Source organism: Penicillium solitum (genome assembly GCF_028829755.1).
Source record: "Penicillium solitum strain IBT 25940 chromosome Unknown utg000001l_segment0_segment0, whole genome shotgun sequence".
Lineage (NCBI taxonomy): Eukaryota > Fungi > Ascomycota > Eurotiomycetes > Eurotiales > Aspergillaceae > Penicillium > Penicillium solitum.
In genome coordinates, this window is record NW_027072121.1 from 864009 (window position 1) to 889790 (window position 25782).

General features: G+C 48.9%; 12 protein-coding genes across 12 annotated transcripts; 5 read left to right on the top strand and 7 right to left on the bottom strand.

The window, feature by feature from the left end:
• Positions 1-543: 543 nt before the first annotated feature.
• On the bottom strand, positions 544-1058 carry N7455_000345 (mitochondrial 37S ribosomal protein mS37; the record flags this gene model as incomplete). The annotated part of the gene is made up of 3 exons (XM_040952148.2): positions 544-642; positions 716-795; positions 929-1058. 3 exons carry the CDS (start codon positions 1056-1058, stop codon positions 544-546), a joined length of 309 nt encoding a protein of 102 aa, XP_040817506.1.
• A 291-nt stretch (positions 1059-1349) lies between these two features.
• Positions 1350-2961, top strand: N7455_000346 (DnaJ family domain-containing protein; the record flags this gene model as incomplete). The annotated part of the gene is made up of 2 exons (XM_040952434.2): positions 1350-1715; positions 1777-2961. 2 exons carry the CDS (start codon positions 1350-1352, stop codon positions 2959-2961), a joined length of 1551 nt encoding a protein of 516 aa, XP_040817078.2.
• A 234-nt stretch (positions 2962-3195) lies between these two features.
• N7455_000347 (uncharacterized protein) lies at positions 3196-3921 on the bottom strand (the record flags this gene model as incomplete). The annotated part of the gene is made up of 1 exon (XM_040952362.2): positions 3196-3921. The coding sequence occupies one exon, from the start codon at positions 3919-3921 to the stop codon at positions 3196-3198; it is 726 nt and encodes a 241-aa protein (XP_040817229.2).
• Positions 3922-4836: 915 nt separating this feature from the next.
• Positions 4837-6087, top strand: N7455_000348 (uncharacterized protein; the record flags this gene model as incomplete). The annotated part of the gene is made up of 1 exon (XM_040952104.2): positions 4837-6087. One exon carries the CDS (start codon positions 4837-4839, stop codon positions 6085-6087), a length of 1251 nt encoding a protein of 416 aa, XP_040817192.2.
• Positions 6088-6241: 154 nt separating this feature from the next.
• N7455_000349 (pyrroline-5-carboxylate reductase family protein) lies at positions 6242-7183 on the bottom strand (the record flags this gene model as incomplete). The annotated part of the gene is made up of 2 exons (XM_040952132.2): positions 7139-7183; positions 6242-7083 (listed from the first exon to the last, which is right to left on the bottom strand). The coding sequence occupies exons 1-2, from the start codon at positions 7173-7175 to the stop codon at positions 6242-6244; spliced, it is 879 nt and encodes a 292-aa protein (XP_040817352.2). The 5' UTR covers positions 7176-7183.
• A 945-nt stretch (positions 7184-8128) lies between these two features.
• N7455_000350 (putative proline utilization protein PrnX-like) lies at positions 8129-9589 on the top strand (the record flags this gene model as incomplete). The annotated part of the gene is made up of 1 exon (XM_040952275.2): positions 8129-9589. One exon carries the CDS (start codon positions 8129-8131, stop codon positions 9587-9589), a length of 1461 nt encoding a protein of 486 aa, XP_040817138.1.
• Positions 9590-10192: 603 nt separating this feature from the next.
• Positions 10193-11833, top strand: N7455_000351 (GNAT family N-acetyltransferase; the record flags this gene model as incomplete). The annotated part of the gene is made up of 2 exons (XM_040952142.2): positions 10193-11643; positions 11716-11833. 2 exons carry the CDS (start codon positions 10193-10195, stop codon positions 11831-11833), a joined length of 1569 nt encoding a protein of 522 aa, XP_040817455.2.
• Positions 11834-12301: 468 nt separating this feature from the next.
• N7455_000352 (uncharacterized protein) lies at positions 12302-14145 on the bottom strand (the record flags this gene model as incomplete). Its single annotated transcript, XM_065603792.1, has 3 exons — positions 12302-12772; positions 13463-14045; positions 14102-14145. The coding sequence occupies 3 exons, from the start codon at positions 14143-14145 to the stop codon at positions 12302-12304; spliced, it is 1098 nt and encodes a 365-aa protein (XP_065462283.1).
• A 292-nt stretch (positions 14146-14437) lies between these two features.
• Positions 14438-15031, bottom strand: N7455_000353 (uncharacterized protein; the record flags this gene model as incomplete). The annotated part of the gene is made up of 1 exon (XM_040952176.2): positions 14438-15031. The coding sequence occupies one exon, from the start codon at positions 15029-15031 to the stop codon at positions 14438-14440; it is 594 nt and encodes a 197-aa protein (XP_040817327.2).
• A 1330-nt stretch (positions 15032-16361) lies between these two features.
• N7455_000354 (uncharacterized protein) lies at positions 16362-17343 on the top strand (the record flags this gene model as incomplete). The annotated part of the gene is made up of 2 exons (XM_040952203.2): positions 16362-16769; positions 16909-17343. The coding sequence occupies 2 exons, from the start codon at positions 16362-16364 to the stop codon at positions 17341-17343; spliced, it is 843 nt and encodes a 280-aa protein (XP_040817329.1).
• Positions 17344-18047: 704 nt separating this feature from the next.
• N7455_000355 (cyclin family protein) lies at positions 18048-19347 on the bottom strand (the record flags this gene model as incomplete). The annotated part of the gene is made up of 2 exons (XM_040952448.2): positions 18048-18642; positions 18698-19347. The coding sequence occupies 2 exons, from the start codon at positions 19345-19347 to the stop codon at positions 18048-18050; spliced, it is 1245 nt and encodes a 414-aa protein (XP_040817312.2).
• A 2827-nt stretch (positions 19348-22174) lies between these two features.
• On the bottom strand, positions 22175-23015 carry xgeA (putative endoglucanase; the record flags this gene model as incomplete). Its single annotated transcript, XM_040952310.2, has 2 exons — positions 22175-22571; positions 22654-23015. The coding sequence occupies 2 exons, from the start codon at positions 23013-23015 to the stop codon at positions 22175-22177; spliced, it is 759 nt and encodes a 252-aa protein (XP_040817510.1).
• Positions 23016-25782: the final 2767 nt, after the last annotated feature.

Here is a 25782-nt window from a genome sequence, read left to right on the forward strand (position 1 = left end):
TTGCTACAAGCAGTATAAACTCAGAGTAGAATTAATTTGATCAACCAGACGTATCAATATTGCAGCTGAAAAAATAAGTGACAAGAATAATGAGACTCCTGTCCAACTATCAACGCGCCACGCACAGCCTGCCAATTAATAATCTCCGCAAAACTAATATAGTTTTCTAGTGCCAAAGAGAGACATTCTGTACTATCTGCCTCTATAACATTGTCCAACACGCGCTGGCCGTGTTCATCCACCCAGAGAACCTTGATCTTACTAGTAGCAATGGCCTCTCGATCTAACACGTAAATAAAAGTATGATCAATTGTTCTGAAAGGTGATTCCATATCCCACATAGTTGTATACTGTACATATGAGTAAAAGCCAACTCCCATAGCCTCTGATGCAAAATAAGCGGACCAAATCGGCAGAGATCCTGATGAAGGCCCAAGTATTCGCGTAATAATGTATCAAAAAGAAACCCAAAACTCCAGGACAACACGCTTCTGCTGCCAAGTCCGGATAGACAATCGCGAACAATCCAGTGCAAAGAACATTTTAACCGAGAACACCGTCCTTCTTCCGGGGGCCAACAACCTTGGGGTACATTCTCATGAGGTGGTAGTTGACGGTGTTCTTCTTCTGCTCCCTGGATTTCTATATGCGGAAAAAACTCGTTAGGAGGATGTCGACAATAAAAGGAAAAGAACGACGGTGGATTATAACGTACCGGTGCATCCATGCACTTGCGCAATTGAGCCTCGAGAGCAGCACAGCCCTCTGCGCCATATCCAGCGGACGCCCAGCAGTCTGTTTGCAACGGAATATTGTTAGTAACAAACTCACGATTTCAAGATTCAAGGTGCTTCGCAGCTGGAATGCGAAGCCAGGGCGACAAGGGATTGAGAGAGTCGATCTCGCCACGAAAGAGGAGCAAACATACTAAGCATAGACGACATCACTACCACGCAGGGGTTCTGCTCATTCTGATTCGGCCGGCGAACACGGAGGTGGTTGATGGTGTTGAGACGCATCGGGTTCAACCGGGTGGAGAGGGATCCTTTGGGTGCCATGGTGGGCAATTATTCGGTTCGTAGAGCTGACAACAGAGATATCAATTGGAGCGAGGAGAGGCGAAATGCCTTGAAGCGACCGTGTGCGGGATTAACGATGGTAGACTGGCGCCGGCGACGGGATCTTCGACAAACAAAATCCGAAGTTTCGACTCCGCGGAGGTGGATGACTAATCTTGGTCGCGCCCCGGCCCTCTTTATCTACCTCGAGGACTTACCACCATAATAACAAGTCTTGTACACTCTTTTTGATATCGCAAGCTCGTTAAATATAACAGGAGGCTATTAAGGATGCCTGGAAAATACAGTTTGCCAACACAACTCCGAGGTGTTTCTTCAACATGCACATTTAGAGCTCCGATAGCTCCCGCGTCTAGACGGTTCTCCGCAGCATGCCACCTGAATCAAACATCGCCCTCGCCTACGGCCAAGGCAGAGGATAAAAATGGCTCAAAAGAGGAAGAAAAGGATAGTCCGATGGGACGTCGTCTGGCTCAAATGACTGAAGATGCGATGCTAGAAGGTGGACGATCTGCACATCGCAACATCGAGCAAGCAGGGTTCTCAGAGGAACTGAAAAATGAGCTCGCAGAGCGCATTGCTGCTACTTCATTCAGGAGCCAGTATGCTGCTGCTCATTCTATAGTCGAAATGCCCGTATGTGATCCCTATCATGCCCTATTATCTAACAAACACTAACCTACGTTCCTTATCGCAGTCTGCCGCAGGACAGGGCACACGAGAGAACGCCGCCGCTCCTAAATGGACAGGGATAGAGCGCGTTGAGGACACGACTCTGCGTATGCTAGACGACGCGAGCAAACCTATCCGAATGCCTTACAAAATCCCCAATCCTGTGAACCTCAAACTCACCCCGAAGCCCAAAAAGTCTCGCGGGGAACGAATTGCCGAAGCGAAAGAGCGCACTTCTACCTACACACTGAGCCAAGCTCCTGGATTTTCTGAAGAGGAGCGCGAGGATATGCGCCGCGAGATGAGGGAGCAGTTGACACCCGGGGCGCATTCTATGCCAATCTCGATTTCGGGTCTTTCATCGCTAGCAAATGAGCGAATCGAAGATGCGATTGCGCGTGGACAATTTAAGAAGATACGTCGTGGGAAAGGCGTCAATACAAAGACGGATCACAATGCGAGCAGCGCATTCATTGATACAACCGAATATTTTATGAATAAGATCATCCAGCAGCAGGAAATTGTGCCGCCATGGATCGAGAAGCAACAACAGCTTGGTTCGGAGCTCAACCGATTCCGCGAACGTCTTCGAGCGGACTGGCGGAGACATGCTGCGATGTTGATTGCCAGCAAGGGTGGGTCCTTGGACGTACAAATGAAGCGGGCAAAAGCCTATGCTGCAGCTGAGACTCGGTTGGCAGATAAAGCAAAGTTGGAGGCTTCATTTAAAGAAGATACATCTGTCTCGGAGATCAACAGTGATGGTCGGATAGTCTCTAAGTCGGAGACCTCCCAATCACCTGCAATTACGAATGATAGCGAGGAAGTCTCGGAAGATCTAGCCCATCTCCCACCATTGCGAGACCCCAGTTACCTCGCAATCGAGCGTTCTTACCACGAACTCGCCGTGAAACAAATCAACACCCTTACACGCTCATACAACCTACAAGCTCCAGCCTCCGCCCACAAACCATATATCAATCTTGATCGAGAGCTGAATGCATGCTATGCCGCGGTAGCGCCTGAGTTAGCAGAGGAAATCAAACGCCGAGCAACAGAGCGTGCGCGTCCGACATCAATCGTTCCGCCGGTTTCTTCCAGCAAGTCCGGGTCACTGGGAATGGCCCAGTCTGTCAAAGTCCATGAAGAAGACCAGGCGAAGGGATATGGTATGAAAGAGCTGTGGCGCGATTTATTCACTAAATCTTGAAGACAGCAAACGACAAAACAGAGAACTCTCCACCCTTCCTTCTGTTCAACCTGTGCGGGGCCATATCAGAGATAATAATACACCAATAATGTGACATAAAGCATGACGAGCGATGGCACTCGCAATAAAAAAAAGGCAAAGACGATCTTTTCAACGCCACCTCACGGCCTCTCAACTTCCTCCCACAAAACTGGAAGTTGCCCTCACGAACTTGGATGGAAATCTTTAGCTCTCTCACGGCTCGTCGCTCTTCGCAGGTCGTAGCTTTCTCGCTTCCCACCACATGACTAAGGGGTAAATGATGAGGCCGCTGATAATAGCACCAATGCCGCCCCAAACCCCATTATACAAAACGAAGCTTGCAGCATCCAGTTTCTTTGCGCCAGCAGCGATCGCCGGCAACCCCAGCACCAAGAAGAGGATAGAGAGAACAAACACAACGTATGCTTGACCGAGGCGAATCCAAAGGTTACCGTTAGCCGTACGCCTGATCGCGACCGGATCTGGGAGGAGAAGCGATGCCTCCCGTACACATTGCCACGTCCTGAAAGCCCTGCAGAGTCTGCCCGTAAAATATATCCACAGGAAGCCAGCGACTAAAAGGAACAAAGCCCCAATCAAGTCCGCCGCATCTGGGTGGATTCCCGTGTACATTCCCAGGTACCCATGTTCTGGTAGCCAGTCTGTACAAGTACAGTGAGTCCCATTCATAGCCGACGAGGAGGGGTTGGCAGTCGCGTTGCTGGCTTCGTCTCGTTTTTGCATGGGGATGATGAAATGATGCCACGGGATCTTTGGGAAGTCTCCCTTCGGCCAACCAGCTTGCTCGAGGTCGGAATCGCCGAAGGGTAAACGTGAGATGACTTCAACGTCGCCCACCCAGATCTCGTTGACGGCGTTGCCTTGGTCGTAGAAATGGTCTGACTTCACGCCGTGCACTGCGGAGATCTTATTGCCCATGGGTCTTGGGACAAATTGGTAGATGTGTTTTATGATATAAGTGATGAATGGGCTTTTAGGAACGATATTGTTTCAAGGTACATAGACAGTGATGGGTGGCGAGGATGTGTTCACTGGGGATCTTGCCCGGTTGGCCACCTGGGTAGGTGATCCTGGAGTCATATCATTTGGAAGGAGCGAAAGAGGGAAGCTACGTGGGGTGTCTCTTTTGCAGTGAGATGGATGATTTGAATTTGTATCTATTCTCTAGGACTTTTAACGAAGAAGCAACAACGGAGGTGTTTTCGTCTTTTAATTCGACTAAATGCTCCAAATTGTAGTATAGCTTAATTTTAAATTATAACAGAATAATAGCACTCATATGTAAGATTCTCAAAAGCTTTCTATTATAGATGATATGGATGGGTTTTCACTATGGCGCACTCGGGTATACATAGTATGCTGTTTGACGAGGATTGCCCTAACTAGAGATTCTAGTATATCCAAACGATAATATTCTTTAATTTCGACCAATTGAAATACGAATTTAGAAGATTCTAATGTACCGAGTACTCCTTACCTAAACCACAAGTTGGAAAATGTTCTAAAATAGCTCCCAAACAGACCTTTGGGGGAGTTAGGGTTCTCCCCTGTGAGTGGCCGCCGCCAAGTGACGATCGTGCATGAGGGCGCGTATTTGCGACCAACGACAGGCTGAAGACTTTGATTGTCTCTGCACTGACTTTCTCTTCACTTCATCACATCCTGTGCTTGCTTCTTATACGTGACCCCTCCCCCTGCCGCCCCTATCACTTTTGGAACATGTATCACCCCAAATCCTCGTGTGAGATTCGACGTTTCGAAATGTCGATCAGTGACTACTACTTTTAAAATAATTACTTTTCCTCTCCCATCTCTTTTATAATCCAGGCGGAAATGACTACCCCGATAGTCTTCTTTTTGCCCGTCCTTTTTACTCTCTTGATTGTACATAGTGCCCCGGTTGAGGCCCAGAACATCCAACGTGAATCCAAGTCCGCTGCGCCCCCAACAGTGGACAAACCATTGCTAGCAATCCAAATTGGAAGCATTGTGGGAGCCTATGTGATCTTTGTCGCTCTCCTTTTAGCTCTACTTATCTTCGTCGGACGTCGTCTGCGTCGGACGGTTCAGTCCTCCAACTATACACTGCATATGGAAATTCTGAAGCCTGTCAGACCGCCTGCCAGCATGGATCCCAGCCCAGTCTCTCCTATATCGCACAACCTCCCCAGTCCAAAGTCCAGTGGATTTAAGTCGTGGGGGTCATTGAACAGGAGTGCCAGGCCCTCTCAACCATCCATGAACGGCAGCATGGTGACTATTGACGAGTCCATCGTCGCAAACGACCGACAGCGAGCTCAACATGATATGGAGATGCTCTATGCGGCAGTCATGGAACATGACGCCCAAAAAGCCTCCGGAGTTGATCTGTCCGTCCGTGAACAAGACCTCCAAGCACAATCACCAGACAGCCAACTCACAAACCCATTCACTGACCGTGCCTCCCACGTCTCAGATAACTCGTTGGCACCATTGGCACCATTGAAGTCCCCCACCAAGGGATTCAACAGCTCGCGCTTATCCAAGCTCTTCAACTCAGGCTCGCGCGCCAACCCAGACCCAAGCAAAGTGCGCTCCCCGCGTCTGGCTATCCGCAAAATGCCCATTTCCTCTCCACTAGCCTCGCCAGCAGTGGCCACGCCTCAGGCCTATATACACGAAAACCCGCCTCTTTCCCCGCGGATTTATAACCCCGGTCCTCCGCCAGTGGTGCCGCGGCTGCAGGCGAGTGAGGCAATTAGGCCCGCTCCGGGGCGTGCCCGTCCACCGGCACCTCTAACCCTGAATACTCCCTCGCCTTCTTCCTCCATTCCATCCAACCTTCCTTTCCGTGAGGCGTACCCACCGCAAAGTGCTCCAGCGACCAAGACCACTATTTTGGAACGGCCTGTGAAGAACCGGGCGGGTCCCCTTACGGGAATGGCTACGCCGTACAGTCCGTACATGCCGTTTACTCCCGTGACGCCCTTTACCCCCGGGCGCACGGTGACAAAGCGACAGCGGAAGCGGGAGGAGCGTGGGAATGGACTGCAAGTATTGAACGAAGATGATTTAGTCAAGGGTGATGATGATATCTGGGGATGATGTCAATCCAGTATGAGAAATGAGTTAAATTGGGAGATCAGGCGTTAAAGTGCAAATTGGTTCTATCCATCATATATCTACAAGGAAATGTTCACACATACATACATACACTGGCTGTATAATTCTATTTCAGAATGTCAATGTAAATCTACATCTACATCTTCTCCTTCAAATGCGTATTCCCCCTAACAATAGCCTCCGCAAAATCCGACCTCGTCCCAGCCTTCTCAAGACTCAAGAGCGTCTGAATCGTACACCCCCTCGGCGAAGAAATATTCTCCCTAACAACCGCCGGATGCTGACCAGACTCCAAAACAGCCGACAACCCTCTAATCCCCTGCAAAACCAACTCCATCGCGTCCGCCCTCTTAAATCCCTCCGCAACACATCCATCCAACAAACCCTCAATCGGCAACGTCAACGTCGCCATCGTCGCCCCAACAAGCACAGTCGCCAGTCCAATCTGCTCAGATCCTAGATACTTAACCGCACCGACATGTTTGAAAATCCACTCCGTGAGCGCAACCATAGACTCCGGGATCGTCGACGCAGGAGTCTCGATGATCGTCATCGATTGTCCAAACTGCGCACCCATGTTCGGGATGGCTTTCATGACATGCGGTTGGTCTGTAGAGCTGGGATCTGGGTTGATGAGGAGGGTTAGGGTTGAGCATGTGGGACCTGCGAGCATGCTGATGACGAGTTTGTTGGACAGGGCTTCGCGGACGCCTGGTTCGTTTAGGACGGCTTCGGCCATAAAGGGCTTGCAGCCGAGGATTATTATGTCAGATTCTTGCATTGTTTGGACGGTTTGGTTGGAGACGATTTTGATTAGTTGTTCGTGCTCGGGTGCGATTTTTGTTTGGAGACGGGTTGCGGAGGCTGCTGTTTTTGTGCACGCGATGAAGCGGGTAATTGGCTTTGAGGTGGTTTCAGTGCTTGTGGTTGAGAATGCGCTGTTTAGGAGGCCGTTTAGGACGGCGCCTCCCATGTTACCTTGGTGGGTTTGTTAGTGGTGGTTTACTATAGTGGGATGGGTGTGTTTACTTACCGCATCCGATGAATCCGAGGGTCTGTCCTGAGGCCATGATGTTCTATGTAAATACTGAGAGAGTTGGAAGGTCAATTGTGTTCTGAGTAGAGGGGTTGGCTATCTCTTTGACTCATATGGATCTCGGGTGAGGTGTCCGACATTGGCGGCAGCCGATGCCGACCTCGGGAGGTTTGTTCATATAATATTCTACTAGAATTAAGAGTATGGAACTTCTAAGGTTGTCTTTTTCTGATATATCTGAGATGATAGGCCAATTACTCTCATCGAGCCATTCTCCATAATTATTTCTCCATGTCTATAGGTGAATACATGGGTTATCATCCAGACCTGGGTGGTTAAATAGAAGTGGATTTCTCTTATTATTTTCCTTGGAGGCTGCCTAGAATATGAGCATAATCTATTTAGTTCATTTCAAGCGAATACGAACACTTCAACTCGTTGAGTTCTATCTGATTCTTGCCTCAGGCACCCAATCCGCCCTAAAAGTGGCGTATAACAGATTTCCGCATTGGGCTTGGCTTTGCATCCCCGAATGCAGGAGGGATTTCCGTTGTCGTCTTCTATCTTTTACATTTCCTCCTCTTCTGACTGCATAGATCTTCTATGCTTGTCAAAATCTGAGTCTATGACTTGAATTGTTCATTGAATTAATAACAGCTGTTGTTTATCAACTTCGCTGATCGCCCCCGCTATTCCCCCACCTCAGAAGTCGCAGTTGTCGTCATCCTCGGAGAAGGCGAGTTTGCTATTCCCGACGCCCCGAGCTATTTCGGTCCCCTGCTTTTTACTCCATTAGGACTTGGCGTGAGAGAACTTGTGTGTACAATAATAGGCTGTAAGTTGTTTCACTCTTATCTTGGCAGAGGCGCGGTTAGGACTTGGCTAATTGGACCTTGTTCGCAGATTTCAGACTTTCTCTCTTCCCTTCATCCCTCACTACTCGTTTACACCTCTCTCCTTTTTGTGTTTCCAGTACGAACCACCTACATGCCTCTCACCGTCCTCTCCCGATCCCAGCTCCGCGAGCTGCTGCATGCGCTCTCTCGCGACGAGATTCTAAACCTGCAGCGCAATCTCGCCGAGGCTCTACGAGAATACTCCAGTGGATCTCAGGAGAAAGGTTGCTCAGCAGCTTACCAACCCCAGCGAACGGCCATTACTCGTCAGAATGGTACCACCACTATCTTTATGCCTGCCAGCACGGGCCAGACAATCGGCATCAAGATGATTTCCCTGCAGGACGGGGGCGATGCTGGCTGTGCTATTGACCGGGACACCGTGGATATGCAGGAGAAGGAACAGATTTCCTCGCGCAGACGAGGCTCTTTCCGAAACTCGGTGGCTTCCATATCCTCCGACATGAGTGATTTGTCTGTGGGCTCCGAAGACAAGGAGGACAGTAACTCGATCAGTCCTGTCACCACCACCACCACCACCACCACCACTGGCAGCAGCACGGCAGGATCAAGCACGGATAATTCCACACTCCTCACTGGTTGTGTCAATCAGCAAAATGTCACCTCTAATATTTCTGGAACTCTTGGCGCTTGGCCGGGCGCAGGAACTCGTGACACATCGCCGCGCGGCAGTGTGACACTCCTAGACGGCGAAAGTCTGCCATTTGCTTTGATCAACGCACACGAACTGACCGCATTCCGCACGGCTTTGGCCTCGCTGATGATGTTCAACAGACGCAAGAAGGTGCGCACCATTCTTGTATTCGGAGCAGGTACCCAGGCTTACTGGCACATTCGCTTGGCGCTGGTTCTCCGCGGTGAGGATATCCGCCGGGTAATCATTGTGAACCGTTCATTCGATCGCGCGGCCAAGCTTCTGCAAGAAATCTACCTGCCCGAAAATATCCAATGGCGCGGAGACGTCAAGTTTTCCGCCGTCAGCACCGATTTCGGCGAGTATAGTCGCGTTTTGAAGGATCATGTGCGCAAAGCCGACGCGATCTTCTGCTGTACTCCCTCTCCGGAACCGCTTTTCCCTGCGGAATATCTCACCTCAGGCGAAGGCCGTCAAAAGGGTCGGTTGATTTGTGCGATTGGATCATACAAGGCACACATGGCCGAGATTCACCCGGATATCCTCCGAGATGAGGTCAACGTGCAGCCCGCGCATCGTCATTGGCACAAACATATCCACCGTAGTGGTGTGATTGTAGTGGATAGTCTAGACGCGGCCATGAAAGAGGCGGGCGAGATTATTCAAGCCGGAATCAAGCCGAAACAGGTTGTCGAGTTGGGTGAGCTACTGATGGTTCGTGATGCCACTCGTGACGCGGCTACTGTGGATGAAGAAAAGAGTCTGCGTGAATGGTCACAGCGGGGGAATGTGATCTACAAATCCGTTGGGCTTGGATTGATGGATCTCGTGACTGGCGGAGATTTGGTGCGCTTGGCGCGGGAGCGGAAGTTGGGGACCACAGTGGAGGACTTTTAGGTCTTTTAACTGGACTTGGACGACTTTGATTTGATACCTTTTGCTTATTTTACTTTGCTTCTTATTGGCTGATCTTTGGGACTTGTCTTGTTCCAGGGAATAAATTCGAAGATCAACAAGATCTGCCGGAGAGCCACCAATCCTTAATTGAGATAACAATACATGAATACAAGAAATAATGTAGCTATGCCTTGATCGGAGTATACCATATAACATTCTAAATAAAAAAATAAAAAATAACAACTGGAAATAAGAAACAAGAAACATAAACACATAACATCTATAGAGCTTAGGAGCTCAAGTTAAAAAGCTTGATACATAGTGGTAGTGGGCTGATGGTCTGCGTCATCGGATATGTAACCTCTCGGAGAATCTTCCTTCTCTTTTTTTCTCTGAGCAATCTCCAGCTTCGCATTACCAATCCAGCTATTGGCATTGGATATCTTTGCTTTTAGCTGATTTAGCTGCCTAAGTTGCTGTTGGTGCACGATTCTTCCCACCCCGCGCAGTGAGGGGCCAAAGCAGAGATTAAAAGTCTGCTACTCTATAAAGAGGTCTTGTGACTCCCCAGAGTATCCCCAAGATATCAAAGATATCTTCGCCATGCGAAACAACATCTGCTATTTGCCCAATGGCCTCACCTTCAACGTCTCACCCGTTTTTGGTGGGGTCACCTTCAAATCCGCCGATTTCAACGTCCAGCACAACTCCACCTTCCCCCCAGGTTGGACAATCATAATCCATACCGAGAAGCTTCCCAAGCAAAACGAGCAGAAAGATGAACCAGACCAGGAGAAACCCCGCGATGATGAAGACAATTTCACCCGTTTCACCACCCCCACCTTGACCCGCGACTCCCTCTACATCTCGTATATAGTCAACCCACCAACAAGCGATTTCAAACCCGTGACTTCACCCACGCGCCAGATCGCCATGATGCTGTGGGCAACCCTATGGTGGTACTTCCACGAACCCGAACCAGATCTGCACGTTGAGACCGCCGCATCAAGCATGACCCCGCCCAACGCCCGACCAAAGGGCGTCTGGCGCATAAACATCAAGCGCGAAGGAATCTTCAAAGGCCGGAATCTGCTCCAGAAGCTCGAGCGCATGGGCCTAATAGCGACCGAAGACTCCTCCGTCGGTCTCCAGCCCATGGAAACTCGCGACTCAAGCAGCTGGTCCACGATGTTCGTAAGCCGACGCAGCTTCTGGCAACTCGACCCACGTCTATTCCTCTTCACCCTCACGCCGAGTCGAGGCCGTCCCTCAACACCTCCCTACCGGTCGCGGAATGCGTCGCCCGCGCCCGACGGCGGTCCAGCTGTCGCAACGCCGCTGGCGCTTGCGCCTATGGAAGCAACTTTCCACACGGCGAATATGGGTCCGTTCACCTCGGTAGGACCGTTTACATCTGGCAGCCATCTACCAACATACTACCCACCTCCGCCGATGCAGTTCACCTCCACGAACGGGGTGCGACACCCCGTGCGCCCGAAACCGCCGCATCAGGGTGAGGTCTTCTACGTGCGCTACGTGCCGAGTCTGAGTCAGTATCTCTCGTTCCGCGTGGCGTTTGTGCCGATGTCGGCGGAGGGGCCTAGTGATAGTCGACCCGGGACGCCTGTTACCGCGGCTGTGACGAGCATTGCGCAGCATACGACCGAGAATATCTGCTCTGATCTTGACACGCTGCACCGGTGGATGAATGTACCCCGGGTGGAGGCGATGTGGGGTGAAGGTGGAGAGAAATCTGTGCAGGAGAAGTTCCTGTTGGCTAGTCTGACTAGCCGACACAGTTTCCCTGTTATTGGATGTTGGGACGGGAAGCCGTTTGGGTATTTTGAGATCTACTGGGTCAAGGAAGATCGGCTGGGACGACTTGTGGACCATGTGGATAATTACGATCGAGGCATTCATTTGCTCGTTGGGGAGCAGGAGTTCCGGGGTGCGCATCGGGTTGCGGTTTGGTTGAGTGCGTTGGTGCACCATTGCTTCTTGTCGGATATGCGGACTGAATCTGTGGTGTTGGAGCCGCGGATTGATAATATCAAGTGAGTGACCCGCATTATTGCTAAGAAGCAAAAACAAAAGGGAAGGAAGATGGATGTGCTAACTTCTCGCAGACTCATTAATTACCTCCAAGAAGCGGGCTTCTACAAAGAAGGCGAGGTCAGCTTCCCGCATAAGCACTCTGCTATTATGAGGATCAAGCGCGAGTACTGGGAAAGCCCGGCTCTATAGAGCTGTGATGGCGATTTGCATTGAGATGATCACGAGTAACGAAACAGCTAGCATTGCCTGGATTTTGACATTTGTTGTCTTTTGACTTTTGACTTGCTTGAAACATTGCCTTGGCCATTTACTTAGGTCTACGCGTACCATGGGCGGCTTATCTCAATAGAAACGACTGTTCTGGTTATTTTGCATTGGATTGTATGACGTTTGATTCCACCTATCTTCGATTTCCTTCCTAGGCTCTTTTCCCAAGCCTCTCAACGAGACCGTCCTGCTGCGAATTACCCCCAAGGAGTGTTGTAAAACGGATGTCAATGTAGCGCAACCTCCCAATGAATTCCTTCGATTTCGAAAACTCAGATTCTCCAAATCCACTCAATCGTGGTCGTCGTCGTCCCTTTCCAGAGACCTCTTTCTTCCGGTAATAGGGTCTTTGACCATAGCACTACCATGGCAGCTCAGAGTATCCAGCAATTACCTCACCTCGAAGAGAAGGCCAGCCTCGAATTTCGGAAATTCCTGGATCGACAACTCATCATGGTATCTTTCGTACTTTGGCCAGTGGAGGTACGTAAGAACGAAGGCTTGGGCCATGACACGACGTACTGGATGGCCTTCACGTAAACCGGTTCCCAAGGCTTTGTCCTCATTATCGGGCAGGATATGCCTGCAGGGTTCACCGTTGAGATGGCCACTCGTAGCATAGATGTCCTTGATGTATTTGGCGATTGGGGCTTCAATCCCAGTAATTCCGTACATCTCCGCAAGCTTGGCGAGTTCCACGGCGGCTTTGATGCATGATTCCTCGAACGTTTCATCGAACTGGATGATACGATGGTAGATCCATCGGAGAAGTGCGTCGAAACTCTGGATAGACAACACCGTCGATTTCTTGTAGAGTTGCGGTTTGTTCTTGGGACTCTCGAAAGTTTCCTTGGAGCATAGCTGTAAAGACTGGTGATTCTGTGCAGAGAAGGTTCTTTGAAACTCTGTATTCCCAATTGCTTGGCTGGACGTGAATCTTGACGAGAGGGCCGTGGAAGAGTGGAAGAATGCTAGATATTAAAGCGTTAGACATGGTGTTTCTCGATATCCTTGGAACAATGGCCGACTTACGACGTTGCAAAGTGCCCAGTACTTGGTTCAGATATTTCCATTGCTTCTTCTGAGGTCTCACTCATTTTCAGCAGTGTATGATAGATTGACCAAGAGAGAACTGACTGCAATAAAGCCATCCATATAGCTTTGCGGAACAGAGGAATCAAAGACCTTAGAGCTACGAAGACAAGAGTCCGTCAAACTACCCACACAATTCAAACGAGCAAACGGTGCTTAATGTAATGGTCATTTGATGTCAATGTGATTCCATTCTCAATGAGACTAGTGCATCCATAGCAGTCCTGCCCCAAATAACCCGCAAAGATCCCTCCATAAAGCAAAGACCAATGCCTTGACACAACTGCCAACGAATTCCTCCATTTAGAAAACTCATAGATTCGCTGAACGAAATCAAACTCTGTCCTCGAGGATCCGTGATGTAACTCAATAGTCGTCCCATATTTCACCCCTGATAGGAAGAAGCCCGGCCCAACTGAGCCTGCGAGAAGATCTCAGACTTTGCAGGGTTAGACTCACTTCGTGGAGTAGGTCGACTGCAAATTCGGGATGCTCTTGAGCTGTATCGGCAAATTTGTGTGGATAGTTTTCAAGAAAGTCTGCAACACAGGCACCAGCCAAAGCACGACGCACGGGATGGCCATCGTGTAAGAGAGTTCCCGAGATAATGTGTTCCGCTCGTAGGAAGAAGGTTTGGTTGTATACCAGCTCGCATGGATCCATCTTGTACTCTGGATCCGGATTGGCAAGAATGACTTCCTTGATGTACTCGGCTGTTTGAGATTCTATTCCAGTAATCTCATATCTGTCCGCAAGTCTTGCAAGCTCAATGGCGGCCGAAATCTTTTCTTCGGGGTCGTCGATGTTAAACTTGACAATACGAAGGTAAAGCCATTGAAAGAGTGCCTCAACGCTCCGCTTCGAGATGACGCCTTCCATTAGCTCCAGATCCACGGCTTGCTCTTGGGCCTCTCGAAAAGAGCCCTCGAACATGATGGTGAAAACCGGAGACTCTGCGCAGAGGAGTGCTTTGGAGACTTCATATTCGCAAGTAGTTTGGATTCGAACCTTGACGAGGGGACCGTGATAGAGTGGAAGCCTCCTAGAGAAGGAAGAGTTAGATGCCGTACTTCTATTGCCGAGTGATACATTACTTACGCTGTTGCGAACGCCTCGGCGTTGCTTTCAGATATCTCATTCATCTTTAGTCTCAACTTTGATGGATTGATGGGATAAAAGGATCGACTGAGGGGTGTGAATGAGAAGATTGACGAGTGGGCGGCTTCACAAGATGAGCTATGTCGTTTGTTCTGCTACGCGCGTTGACTACAAACATCAACCCAATATAGTTCAGTGTACTCTATTGACTAAGAGCGATGTTTGGTGGGAGGTTAGATGTTCAATTTAGACCTTCAATTTTCTACCTAGACTTCTTTCAAATTGATGTGTAGCAATACTGATAGTTCCAATGCCTATCCAAGCGTTCATACCCCATTACTTCTTCGGGGTCCAAGTCCAGCTCGAATTCTGGGGCAGGTAAATGACCTTGTCATCAAAAGGATCTGTGAAAGACACCCTCTCATTGAGCTTGTGTGCAGCATTCAAGGCTACTCGTACCTCCCGGAGAAGATCAGCTCCAAAGTTCGGGTAATCCTCAGCTTCCTGGGCGAATTTGTGGTTTTTGCCTCCAAGATACCCTGCAACACAAGCTGCAGCCAGGGTCTGGCGCACCGGATGTCCACGAGGCAAGCAAGTCCCCGAAATAATATGCTTGGATGTGAGCCAAGGCCAGGTGACGTTGTCAAGGGGGACGTAGCGCTTGGTATTTTGGCTATCCAGGTAGCAAATGGCCTCCTTGATGTCTTGAGCTACCTTGGATTCCATCCCGGTAATCTGGTATTTATCTGCTAGTCTTGCTAGCTCGATGGCGGCTGAAATGCGGTCTTCTTTGTCTTTGATATCCGACTCGATCTTCCGAGTGTAGAGCCACTTGATAAGTGCTTCGATACTCTGTTCGGACACAACGTCTTCCATTTCTTGTATGGTTGCAGTTTGCTTGTCAAATTCTCGGAATCCGGGCTTAAACATCGCTAAGAAAACAGGTGACTCTGTGCATAGAAGGTCCTTTGAAATCATATACTCTTTTCCGCTTGGTTGGAGTCGTATCTTGATAAGGGGACCGTGATACAGCGGCAGCATACTATTAAATAAGATAGTGTTAGACACACCCTTTCCAGAGAAGCATCGTTTACCTACGCCGATGTAAAGTGCTTAGCACTTGTCTCAGATACTCCCGTCCATGTCATTTCTCTAAATTTCCAACTCATTTGAAAGATAGATTGATGATTGAACAGCGGCCGTAGGTTGTGAAGGAAAAGACTGACAAGTGATATGAGAATGCCTTTATATCCATGGGTACTGACTTCCAATGTCATGTGTTTGCCATTTGTCATTTGCTATGCAGTAACTACAAAATGCCAAAGCAAACATCATCCATTCGCTGTACTCTGTTGAACAAAGAGATGCTTACTAAGAGTCTGGATGGTTTAATTTAGATCTTCAATTTTTCTACCTAGGCTCCTTTTAATACAGCCATATAACAATCCCGATAATTGCAATCTCCATCCGAGTGTCCATGCCATGAAGCTGGTCTAGCCCTCGAGCAATACCCCGACTCGGTTTCCCCTTTGATATTCAAGTGCAGCTCATCTTCTGACCGAGTATTTGCTTTTTCCACTAAAAGGATCTCTGAAATAGAAGGATGTTTCATACAGGGCTAATTGTACGTCTCGGAGAAGGTCAGCTGCAAAGGTAGGATAATCCTCAATCTCCTGGGAAAATTTATGGGGTTTGTTTTGGAAACACCCTGCGACACAAGCTCTAGCCAAGGTACGGCGAACGGGGTGCTCACGAGACAAGAAGGTCCCTGAGATAATGTGTTCCAAAGTGAGCAAGTCGCTATTATCCTCGGAAAATGGGGAAACGACGTTTTTGATATCTTGGGCGACTTCGAATTCAATTCCGGCAATACTGTACTTCCCCGCAAGCCTTGCGAGCTCTATAGCAGCCGATATATGATCTCCCTCATCTTCGATATCAAACTTGACAATCCGAAAGTATAGCCATTGAATTTGATTCGGCTCCCACCCAACGACGACGATATTGAAAGGGACCCTTTAACTATTACTTTGTTATCCTATAGCAATACCAATACTTCACCTATAATAAATATAGTACACCTTAAACCTATCCGAGGATACACAAATGCGGGGAACCCTACCTACCTACCTACCTAAATACATCTTCCCCACGCCTCGGCGTTCCTCGGCCTCAAAGTATAACCACAAGTCCATATATCAACCTCCAATTCCACTCTCCAAATCCCCCAAATCCTCCAAATCATCCCCTCCAAACCAAAATGTCAATCCTAACAACCTGGACCCCCCACAAAACCACCAAAATAGCCCACCTAACAATCACCCGCCCAAAAAAACTAAACTCCCTAACAACCCCCCTCCTAACAACCCTAACCTCAACCCTGCACCAAATCTCCAAAACCCCCAATCTCCTCGCCATAACCCTAACCGGCGCGGGCCCGAAATCCTTCATAGGCGGCGCCGACCTAACGGAACTATCAACCCTACCAGACGCAGCCGCAGCACGGAAATTCATATCAAACGTCCATGAAACATGCACCGCGATCCGAACGTGTCCTGTCCCCGTTATAGCGCGCATTAACGGGTTTGCGCTTGGGGCGGGGTTGGAGATTGCTGCGGCTTGTGATTTGAGGGTTGCCGGGAGGGGGTCGGTTTTTGGGATGCCGGAGGTTTGTTTTTCTTTTTTTTTTTTACTTCTACTTTCTACGAATGTTTTTATGATATTGGGATGGGGTGTGTGGATGGATACAGTTGTTCACGCAGTTTGAAAGAACATATATTGGAATGGGTAATATTAACTTGTATCAGGTTCGTCTCGGGATCCCCTCCGTCGTTGAAGCAGCTCTCCTACCCGGTTTAATCGGCTGGGGTCGTACAAGACAATTACTACTACTTGGAGGGACGATTTCGGCTACGGAAGCGCTGACCTGGGGGCTTGTTGAGAGGGTTGTTGCGGATGAGGATCTTGACGGTGCTGTGTCGGAGTGGGTTTCGGAGATAGGGAAGAACGGCCCTCTTGCTGTGCGCAGACAGAAGGCTTTGATTTCGAGGTGGGAGGAGCTTTCGCTGGAGGGTGGGATTGAGGCTGGTGTTGAGGCTTTTGGGGAGTGTTTTGTGGCTGGGGAAGATGGTGGGACGGAGCCTGGGAGGATGATGGGGGATTTCTTTAGGGAGAAAGAAGAGGGGAAGGATAAGGCGAGGATTGAGGCTGAGAATAAGGATAAGGGTAAAGGTATTAATTAGTAAGGGACAGGGAAATGAGGGGTTAGTGTTATGAAGGGATATGCAATATACTATCCTGTATAGTTGCGCAAGGGGGCGTGGGGATTAAGTTCAATGTTCTTACTATGACTACAACAAGGCATCTACATTACATTCTTACAGTTTACAATACTATACGAGATCCAAAATTGAATGTTATTTTTCATTGTCCAAGTAGGAGGTAAGTACATCAAAAGTACAACGTAGATCGCGAGCGCGAGCAAAAAGAAAGTCTAAGCATAGAGGTCTTGGATAGTATCCAGTGTAAAACGAGTGAAGTGGAAGACAAGCATAAGAGATACCCGGCATACAAACGCCGAATACAAGAGGCAGATGCAGTAGGGAGTGGCGTAGATGAAAGACGAAAGACGAAAGGAAAGCAGGGAGGATGACAACTCTGGTCGGAAGCAAGCTCATACAATGTAAGATGACGTATGCGAACATCAAGAGACAGGTGTGAGCGAGGGGTATTGGCAGATGTGCGTATCAACGGGGTGAACAGCTTTTTCAAAAGCAACAATATAGAAATATGAAAAGGAAATAAAAGTCATATGGAAATGTGATGTGTGTTGAATCAGGTAGTCAGTAGATAGGAAAAGTGAGAGATGCGCGAATAGCATCAGGTGATTAAGTAAAAGATCGGAGTGCTAAAAGAAAAGGAAACAGAAATCGAGAACCAGCTCGATTTAGTGGGATCGACGACCGCCCATGTAAGAGCCCGTTGCGGAAGCCAGGAAGCGAGCCACGAAGCCACCGCTGTGTGCGTGGCTGCTGGTCTTTAGCTTCTTGGACGGCTGACGGGTAGGTTCGAAGGACTTCTTGGATTCGAGGTTAGGGACGTTGACATAGCCGTAGTTCAGGGAGAGGGATGCCGGGCTGCAGGACGAGTCCGAGAGCATGAGGTCGTCGGCACCCTGGGAGGAAACCGTGCTGATGGAAGCCGGTGTGCCTCTTGAGCTTGGGGCGACGCTGGAAGAGCGTGAGCAGAGAGAGTTGAATGTCTCAGCGTGAGAGAGGGCTGGAACGTCGCGGACAGATGGTGGGGAGACAGAGCGGTTGATTCTGGTGGGGGATGCACGCTGACGCTGGTAAGGGTTGTAGCGATCGTGCTCTGCGACATGTTGTGTTGCGTAGTGGGCGTTGTGCATTGTTGGGCACGAGACGTGGCTGGGGAGACGGCGGATGGAGGTGTCGTTTGCGCGACGGGTCTCGCCGCGGGCTTCAAGCTTTTGGCGGCGGAGACGGCTGGCTAGCAGATCCGCTGAGGCATGGAGACGGCGCCTGGGGATTGGTTAGTGGGTGTCACGATAAAAAGCGAGGGAATGGGATAGCATACCATTCGCGGTGTTGTTGTTGTTTGTGGCGGTATTCTTCTTCAGCGAGACGTTCCTGCTCTTGGGCGATAAGACGCTGGCGGTGGGGAACGAGGAAGGGTTCGAGGTAGGTGAACAAGTCTTGCTCGGTGATACGCAGGTCCCAATCAAGTAGGAAGAGGAGCTGGCGTTCCATGAGGTTGACCTCCGGGAGGGAGAAGCCGAAGCTTTCGAATCCCTTCACTGCGGTGTAACGGGCCCAGTGTTTGTTCTTGGGGCTCGAGTCGTTGAGGTTCTTAGCGGCGAGGATGAGTGAGGCGAGGAAGATACGGTGGACAGTGCAGCGCATGCCCTTTGCGACTGGTGGTAGACGCGAACGAAGACGACCGAGGTAGACGAGACAGCTCATGAGAGTGGGCACCTGCACCTGCGACCGAGCGACAAGCGAGGCGATGAAGGCCTCGATTGAGGGGAGGTCAGGCAGGTCAGAGGGTTCCATTGGAGGAGTGGATGGTGGTGTAGGTTGGCCATTCTGGTTGACGGTGTTGGTCACATGCGCCTCACAGCGGATGACCTGGGCGGCTTGTTGAGCTAGGTGTGACACCATTTCCCGAGTGACTCGGGTAGTGACGAACTCATCGAGAGCCGCTCGGTTGAGTGACAATGAATCCATGTTGTGATAAAATGATATATGGTAGAGAGATATGATAGAGGTTGTCGGAGGAGAAGGCCGGTCGAGGATGGGAATTAAGTATGTCGACAAACAGGCAGAGATCAAAGAATTTTGCCTGGTAATAAATTGTCTCGGACAATCCAATTCAAGGACCTTTGGGCAAACGAGACAATGGTCTTTGTGTTTGCGAGGGTATCAGAGTGAAAGTTGACACAAAGTCAAGCAACAGCGAAAATCAGATCAAAGAAGCAAACACACGTCGCAGTGCGAAAATTGAATTCCTGACCAGCAGGATAACTTTCAGATGAAGTACTCTTTTCTTGGTAAGAAAAAAGAATGTTGCAGTAAGGATGGGATAGTTGGGGTTGTCGTGTCAACGCCTATCGATAGCCCTAACTGAGAGCTTCACGTAAAACTGAGACCCGCGACGGATATTTATTCGAGACACAATCCACAGTTCACTGCAAGTAGGCAATAAATTGGAAATAATGTTTCTGAGAGGAAATTATTATAGAAAAGTCGAACTGATCAAAGCGAAAGGGAATTATAAAAAGGAAAGGATGACGACGTTGAGCATGTGAATGAATCGAATCTCGTGAAGAATCTGGGCGGAATACCTGTCTAGTTATAGTATCTGGTATGCGCCAGAGTGGGAGTAGAGGGGGGGGGGATACGGGTGTTTCCCCTGCAAGGACGTGTCATCCAGTTAGAAGACAGAAGGAATAGGCCAAGCACAGGGGTAGAATAGAGCGAACCTGCATAGTTGGATCTTTGATGTTCCAACCTTTTGGCGCGCGGAGTCTGAGACGAGAGAAAGTGAGCTGATTTGTCGAGAGAACGGATGATGTACACTTGATAGACTATTATTGTACCTGTGCGTTATTATCCCTAGATTCATCCAATAGAGGGTTGAGTGCCTCATTTTCATGTATGTTCATGTTGGTATTTCGTGTTGGTTCATTTTTTTTTTGTTTTAGTTGGTTTTTGATTTTAAATGTGATAGTATTATACATTATACATGAAATCTGAAATCCAAAAAATAAGGGGGGATATATCCAACATCCAACATCCAACTGATCCAGGATCGCCCATATAGAGGGTCCACTCCATTATTCACCTAAGAACTACGGAGTACGAAGTACGGAGTATGAAACGATGAAACTCACCGTCTCATATCTACGGAGTCATTCCATTCCTTGGACGCGTACCAAAATAGTATTCTAGGTATTAGATACTATCTACTCCGTACATAATGTTACCCTACTGCCTAATCTCAAAAAACCAACATCCAACATCCAACAATCCAACCAACCTCAGCTGAAAAAAAACAAAAGGTGGCGATTTCAAGTTGGCGCCGTGAACTCGCGTTAGTGCCCAATCACTCGAAACCTGTCAGTTTCCGATATCACCGTGGGGCGACACTGGAATCCCTGTCCAGTGTTCCTGTTTAATCCTTTAATCCTTTTAATCCTTTTACAGTTTATAACCATCCTTTAACTATTTCCCCTTCCTCATTGGATCCCATCCCCAACCCCCCTGTCACGCGAATTCAGCGTGTTCGAGGGACTCAACATACCTAAACCTCCTAACAATTCCAAAATACCAGATAAATATCCGAACCTTGAAAATCCTCCCACCTCACATAAGGTAGGTCACAATCATTCGTCACGATACTTTTTCCCTTCCCGTTGGATTGATCGATCTATCGATTTTTCCAACCTCCTCCCAACCTCTTTTTTCTTTTTTTCTTTTTTTTCTACTCCCCGACCCATGCAGTAATGTATATTGCAATCCCGTGGGATGCATGCAATGTTCCGTGCATAGCACTCTTAGCGTCTACTTAGTTCCTCTTACTCCGTACTCCGTACTCCCATGGACTCCATAGCCTAAAAAAAGACACAAAAAAAAAAACCACATTGCATATGCATACATTATGCATCTATATAAGCGCCCGTCTTCCCCGTCTTCCCCCTCTCCACGGACAACCTTGAAAAATTCCCTTCCCGCCTTCCCGCCCCAGCGCTTACAATCCCAACACCACGGAAGCGCTGCGACGTTTCGCGTTTCTAATTTTATATTTCTTCCTTTTCGGTCAATATGTACTCCGTAGTTCCGTACATATATGTAGCTCTTGTTATTCTTAGATTTCTCTACGCGCGCTCCTCCTACTTTCTCACTCCATGCGCGGGGCCCATCACCCGCCATTCCGCCAAGCCGAATCCCGAATCAGGACGCGATTTGGAATGTTGGATATGTGAACTGCGCCTCGTTTCAGCATGGCGTCTCGCGGTTTTGTCGCCGTTGGAATGTGTTGGATATACGGTTGGTTGAGAGTGCTTGCTTTGTTTTTTGTACAACAGGTCTTTTTCCCATGTGTTGGTTTGTGAGCACAGGTATTTCCCACAGATGTGGTCCAGGCTCCATGGTTATTATGGGGCTGTGGGGATTTCATGTGTTTGGTGGAGCTAGGCGCTTGGATGGGTTTCAGGATCGTAGGGCTTGTTTCAGTGTTGGGTCGGCGGTTAGAGATCGTGTTGGTGTGAAACACGGACAATGCGACCGTGTGTATGGAGGTGTAGTGGGCTGAGACTGATGTGTCCGTGTGGTTTGTTGGTAATTATAGGTCTTTCTATTGTTGGATGTGTGGTTGGTTTATCGCTCATTTTGATGATGTTGGGGATGCTAAATTGATTTGCATTTCTTAAACGAATACACCATCCCATTCAAGTCCTAATCATACACTTCCCAGACCACCCTGGCCGTTTGAACAGCAGAGTACGAAATCCAAGTCTCAATCACCCCCATCTGTACTAAACCGCTGGACGATTTACAGAAGTTCGACCGAGTAGTTGGAAACAGTCAACTCGGAAGTACCGGTGAAAGGCTCAGTGCCAGCCTGCACAGTCTTCAAGTACTTGTCGTTGGGCAGACCCTGGTTCTTGACGAGGTAGTCAAAGAAGTCCAACAGATCACCACTGAAGTCAGTGACGGTAGACTTGGCGACGAAGCTGTAGACAGTCATTTGGCCATTAGGACCGACCCAGACATCCCACTCGACACCGTTGAGGGTGACCGTAGCGATGGTCTTGCCAGTAGAGGAGATGGGACCGGCACCACCCAGGGCAGCAAGCCACACCATGATCTCGTACTCCTCGCTGCCGGTAGGAGTAGAACTGAGGAACAGGTCGTACGCGACATCGGCGACGATGTTGGTGTTCGAGTAGCTATTTCGGAAATGGTTAGGGGGCTGTTCATTCGGAATGTACATGTGTAACCACATGCACGGGGATCAAAAAAAAAACTTACCTCCAGGTCCAGGCGGACTTGAGACTCTTAACAGTGCTCAGGATCTGAGGAGTGAACTTGAGCCCGGCATTGGCGTAACTCTTGACCTCGTTGGGTGCGTTACCGGCCCACGAGTAGGAGGTGTGCCATGCGATGGTGTTGCCGTTGCTCGAGTCTAGAGTGGTGCACTGCTTGGCGTTGGTGTCTTTGTCTTGGTTCCAGAGGTTGTTGTAGAGGGTGAACTTGTCAGTGGTGGTTGTGCCATACTGTTCACAGATTTCTGTGCCGCGGCGGGTGATGTCGTTAACCGGGACGGTGGCAGCGTTGCCCACGGCGGACAGAGCCAGGGAGATGAGAGACATGGGTGCGACGACGGACTTCATGGTTGTGGTTGGAACTGGTGTTCAGGATAGATGAATGGGTGTGGGTGTGTGAGTGTGTGAGTGTGTGAGTGTGTGTGCGTGTGTGTGTGTATGGAAATGGGAGTTTTTCTGATCGTATGAACTCGGGTCTGTCGGTTCGCTTTATACTATCCATCTTCTCTTCGTTCGGAAGTCGTCCATTTGGGGAATAACTTGGACTCTAGACCGGTGGACTCATGTTTCGTGTAGAGCACCGAGTAGTCCTGTCTCACATTTCATATTGGCTATCCAACGAGATCGTGACCGGAACTCCACAACATCCGGATAATACCAAAAGCTAAAAAGCTTGCATGGGGCAGGGCGTCGCAGAGTACGGAGTACCCGGGAAAGTGATTGCGCTGCCACAACGTGTGCCTTTTTAATTATGGACCCTTGTCACATAGGGCTTTACCCGATCACTGCGTATTCGGATTGGATTTACGGAGTATTTCCCTAAGCATTTCGGTAGATGCCCTCAGCAAATGTGAGACGACGGCGCAGAGCGGGGCGGAGAAGATGCTGCTTCTAGAAGAGAACGCGGTATCTGAGATTGTGGAAGGTATCCACCTTTTTTCGAGATTTCCCCTGAATAAACTGTTAGGATATTTGCGAAGTTTCTCCGGGTTGTAATCGGGGTTTTCTGTACCCATAAGCCTAGGATCCATTTTGCATCTCAAAATCCTTCAAACACATGGTCAATTCTACGCAAGGAGAACTGCCACATCGGTTTCTTCATGCACATGCACATGCACTAATATGCACGCACCCCGCAATATCCTCATTTTAAGACGGAAAATTGTTGATAACTCCGAAACCTTGGCTGAATAATTGTTCCAGGTGGACCAGGGGGGATGACGGGAATCCGACCGTTTTTCGATGGGCCATGATCTTCAAATTCACATGTCAGTGCAGGGACCAAATGGTCCTTAATCAGGAAGCGATTACCTCAGGTGATACTGAACCGCTTAGTCAGATATAAATGGATCCACCCAAGGACCCGTGGACCCGTGGACCATCCATTGCCGTTGTCATCTCCTGGGTTATTCACTCCACCACTATATTATTTAGCCTGTAGCCGGCTGGCTTGAAATCCTTTACATAGATCGACCATGACATGTTGCCCGGCAAGCACGAACCACCCTCGGTTTATCCCCTGAAATTAGATGGGAGTGGTCCAGGCAGGATACAAGGACCGTACACACGTACCAAACGAACCCGCCTACTTCCGTGAGAAATTTACCGCAGGAGAAGCTGTCTTTCATTTTGAATACATCGAATAGCTGTCAATGGAGGTATTTTACACTGACATATGGGATCCATGCTCTTCCCAGGCGTGATATTCCAATGGCAAGCACTTCGTTTCCTAACTTTGACCTGTCTATAGAGTACAGGAACCGGAGTACATATAAGTGGGGTATGAGGTTATTGATTGTATTGCCCCAAAGGGCGCTGTGCAGGGTGGCTATGTTGTTTGGGAACAGAGCATTGCCTTTAGGCAGCACTAGTTGAAAAATAGTGGCTCCCATGGATATGGCATGTGCGCCACACGTGGCACTATATATAGAGTACCTCCGACGTGTGGGACATGATTACTCCTCTGGTCAAGAACTAAAAACCAATAGACCGTGATAGTGTCCGACTAGTCATTAAGGGACTAGAGGTAAGAATTGATGCAAGAATAAGGGGCAATGGGAAAGCAAAAGGAAAATATATTTCCACATTTTAAGTACATAGCTAAGAACAAAACAGCAAATCAATGGGAACACGCTTCATGACTGACTGACAACATGTATGAGAGAGACAAGAAAAAACCAAGTCAAGAACCAAGTCAAGGAGGAAACAAACAACCAGGCCTTAGGCAACCACACTGTCAACAAACAGTAACATCGAAAAAAAAGAAGTGTCCTTGGGAAGGAACCCATGGACAACAGAGCACTGTCTCTGTATGATAGGTTCCAAAAATTGGCTCAAAGAGCACGTTGTTCAGCTCCTGATAGACCAGTGGAGAACCCAGGAAAGTACAGTCTGTATCCACAGAGGTCGCGGGGGGAACGAATCCAGGCCTCGACATGCTTCGTGCCATTGGGTTAGGACCGAGGCCTTAACCCAGTTTCAGCCTTAACTGGACCGCGTCAAAGAATCATCAGTGCCCTCAGGATACCTTCACTGGACAACAGGAACCACGATGTGCAATGTGGACCCGGAGGGATGGAGAAGGAAGAAAGAAGAAGAGAGAGAACTAGGGGAAGGGGGGTATTTATACCTCCCCAGTGGCTGAAGGCAAACGGGGAACTGGGGTGGGTGACGAGTTTTGACCAAAAGGGAAGGCACACATGGGTACTTGGATCGCTGGAGGGCACCTTCCAAGGTTGCAGCTTCCCTAATATTACGCACACTATGTAACAGTCCACGGGTTAGCTCCGCACTTCGACACTAATACACCCATGGATATATGTATGCAGTAGACCTGACTACTGGTGCACTTCTATCCAATAGATATATCGTCCATTTCCAGGTCAGATATCTCCCGTGTCTTGTTTATCAACTAAACATACCGGTCAAGACAGTCAAACCAGCCATGTGTCCCAGCACCGATAGTCCATTATGCACAAGTCCACCACGTTCAACGCTTATGAGTCCGAACAACGTCAATCGTTTTACCCAATGCGTTAGGAGTGAAGACGTGACCCCTGGCAAAATCGACCGGGACAACGATCCCACATATCACACTATACCGAAATTACAGAGA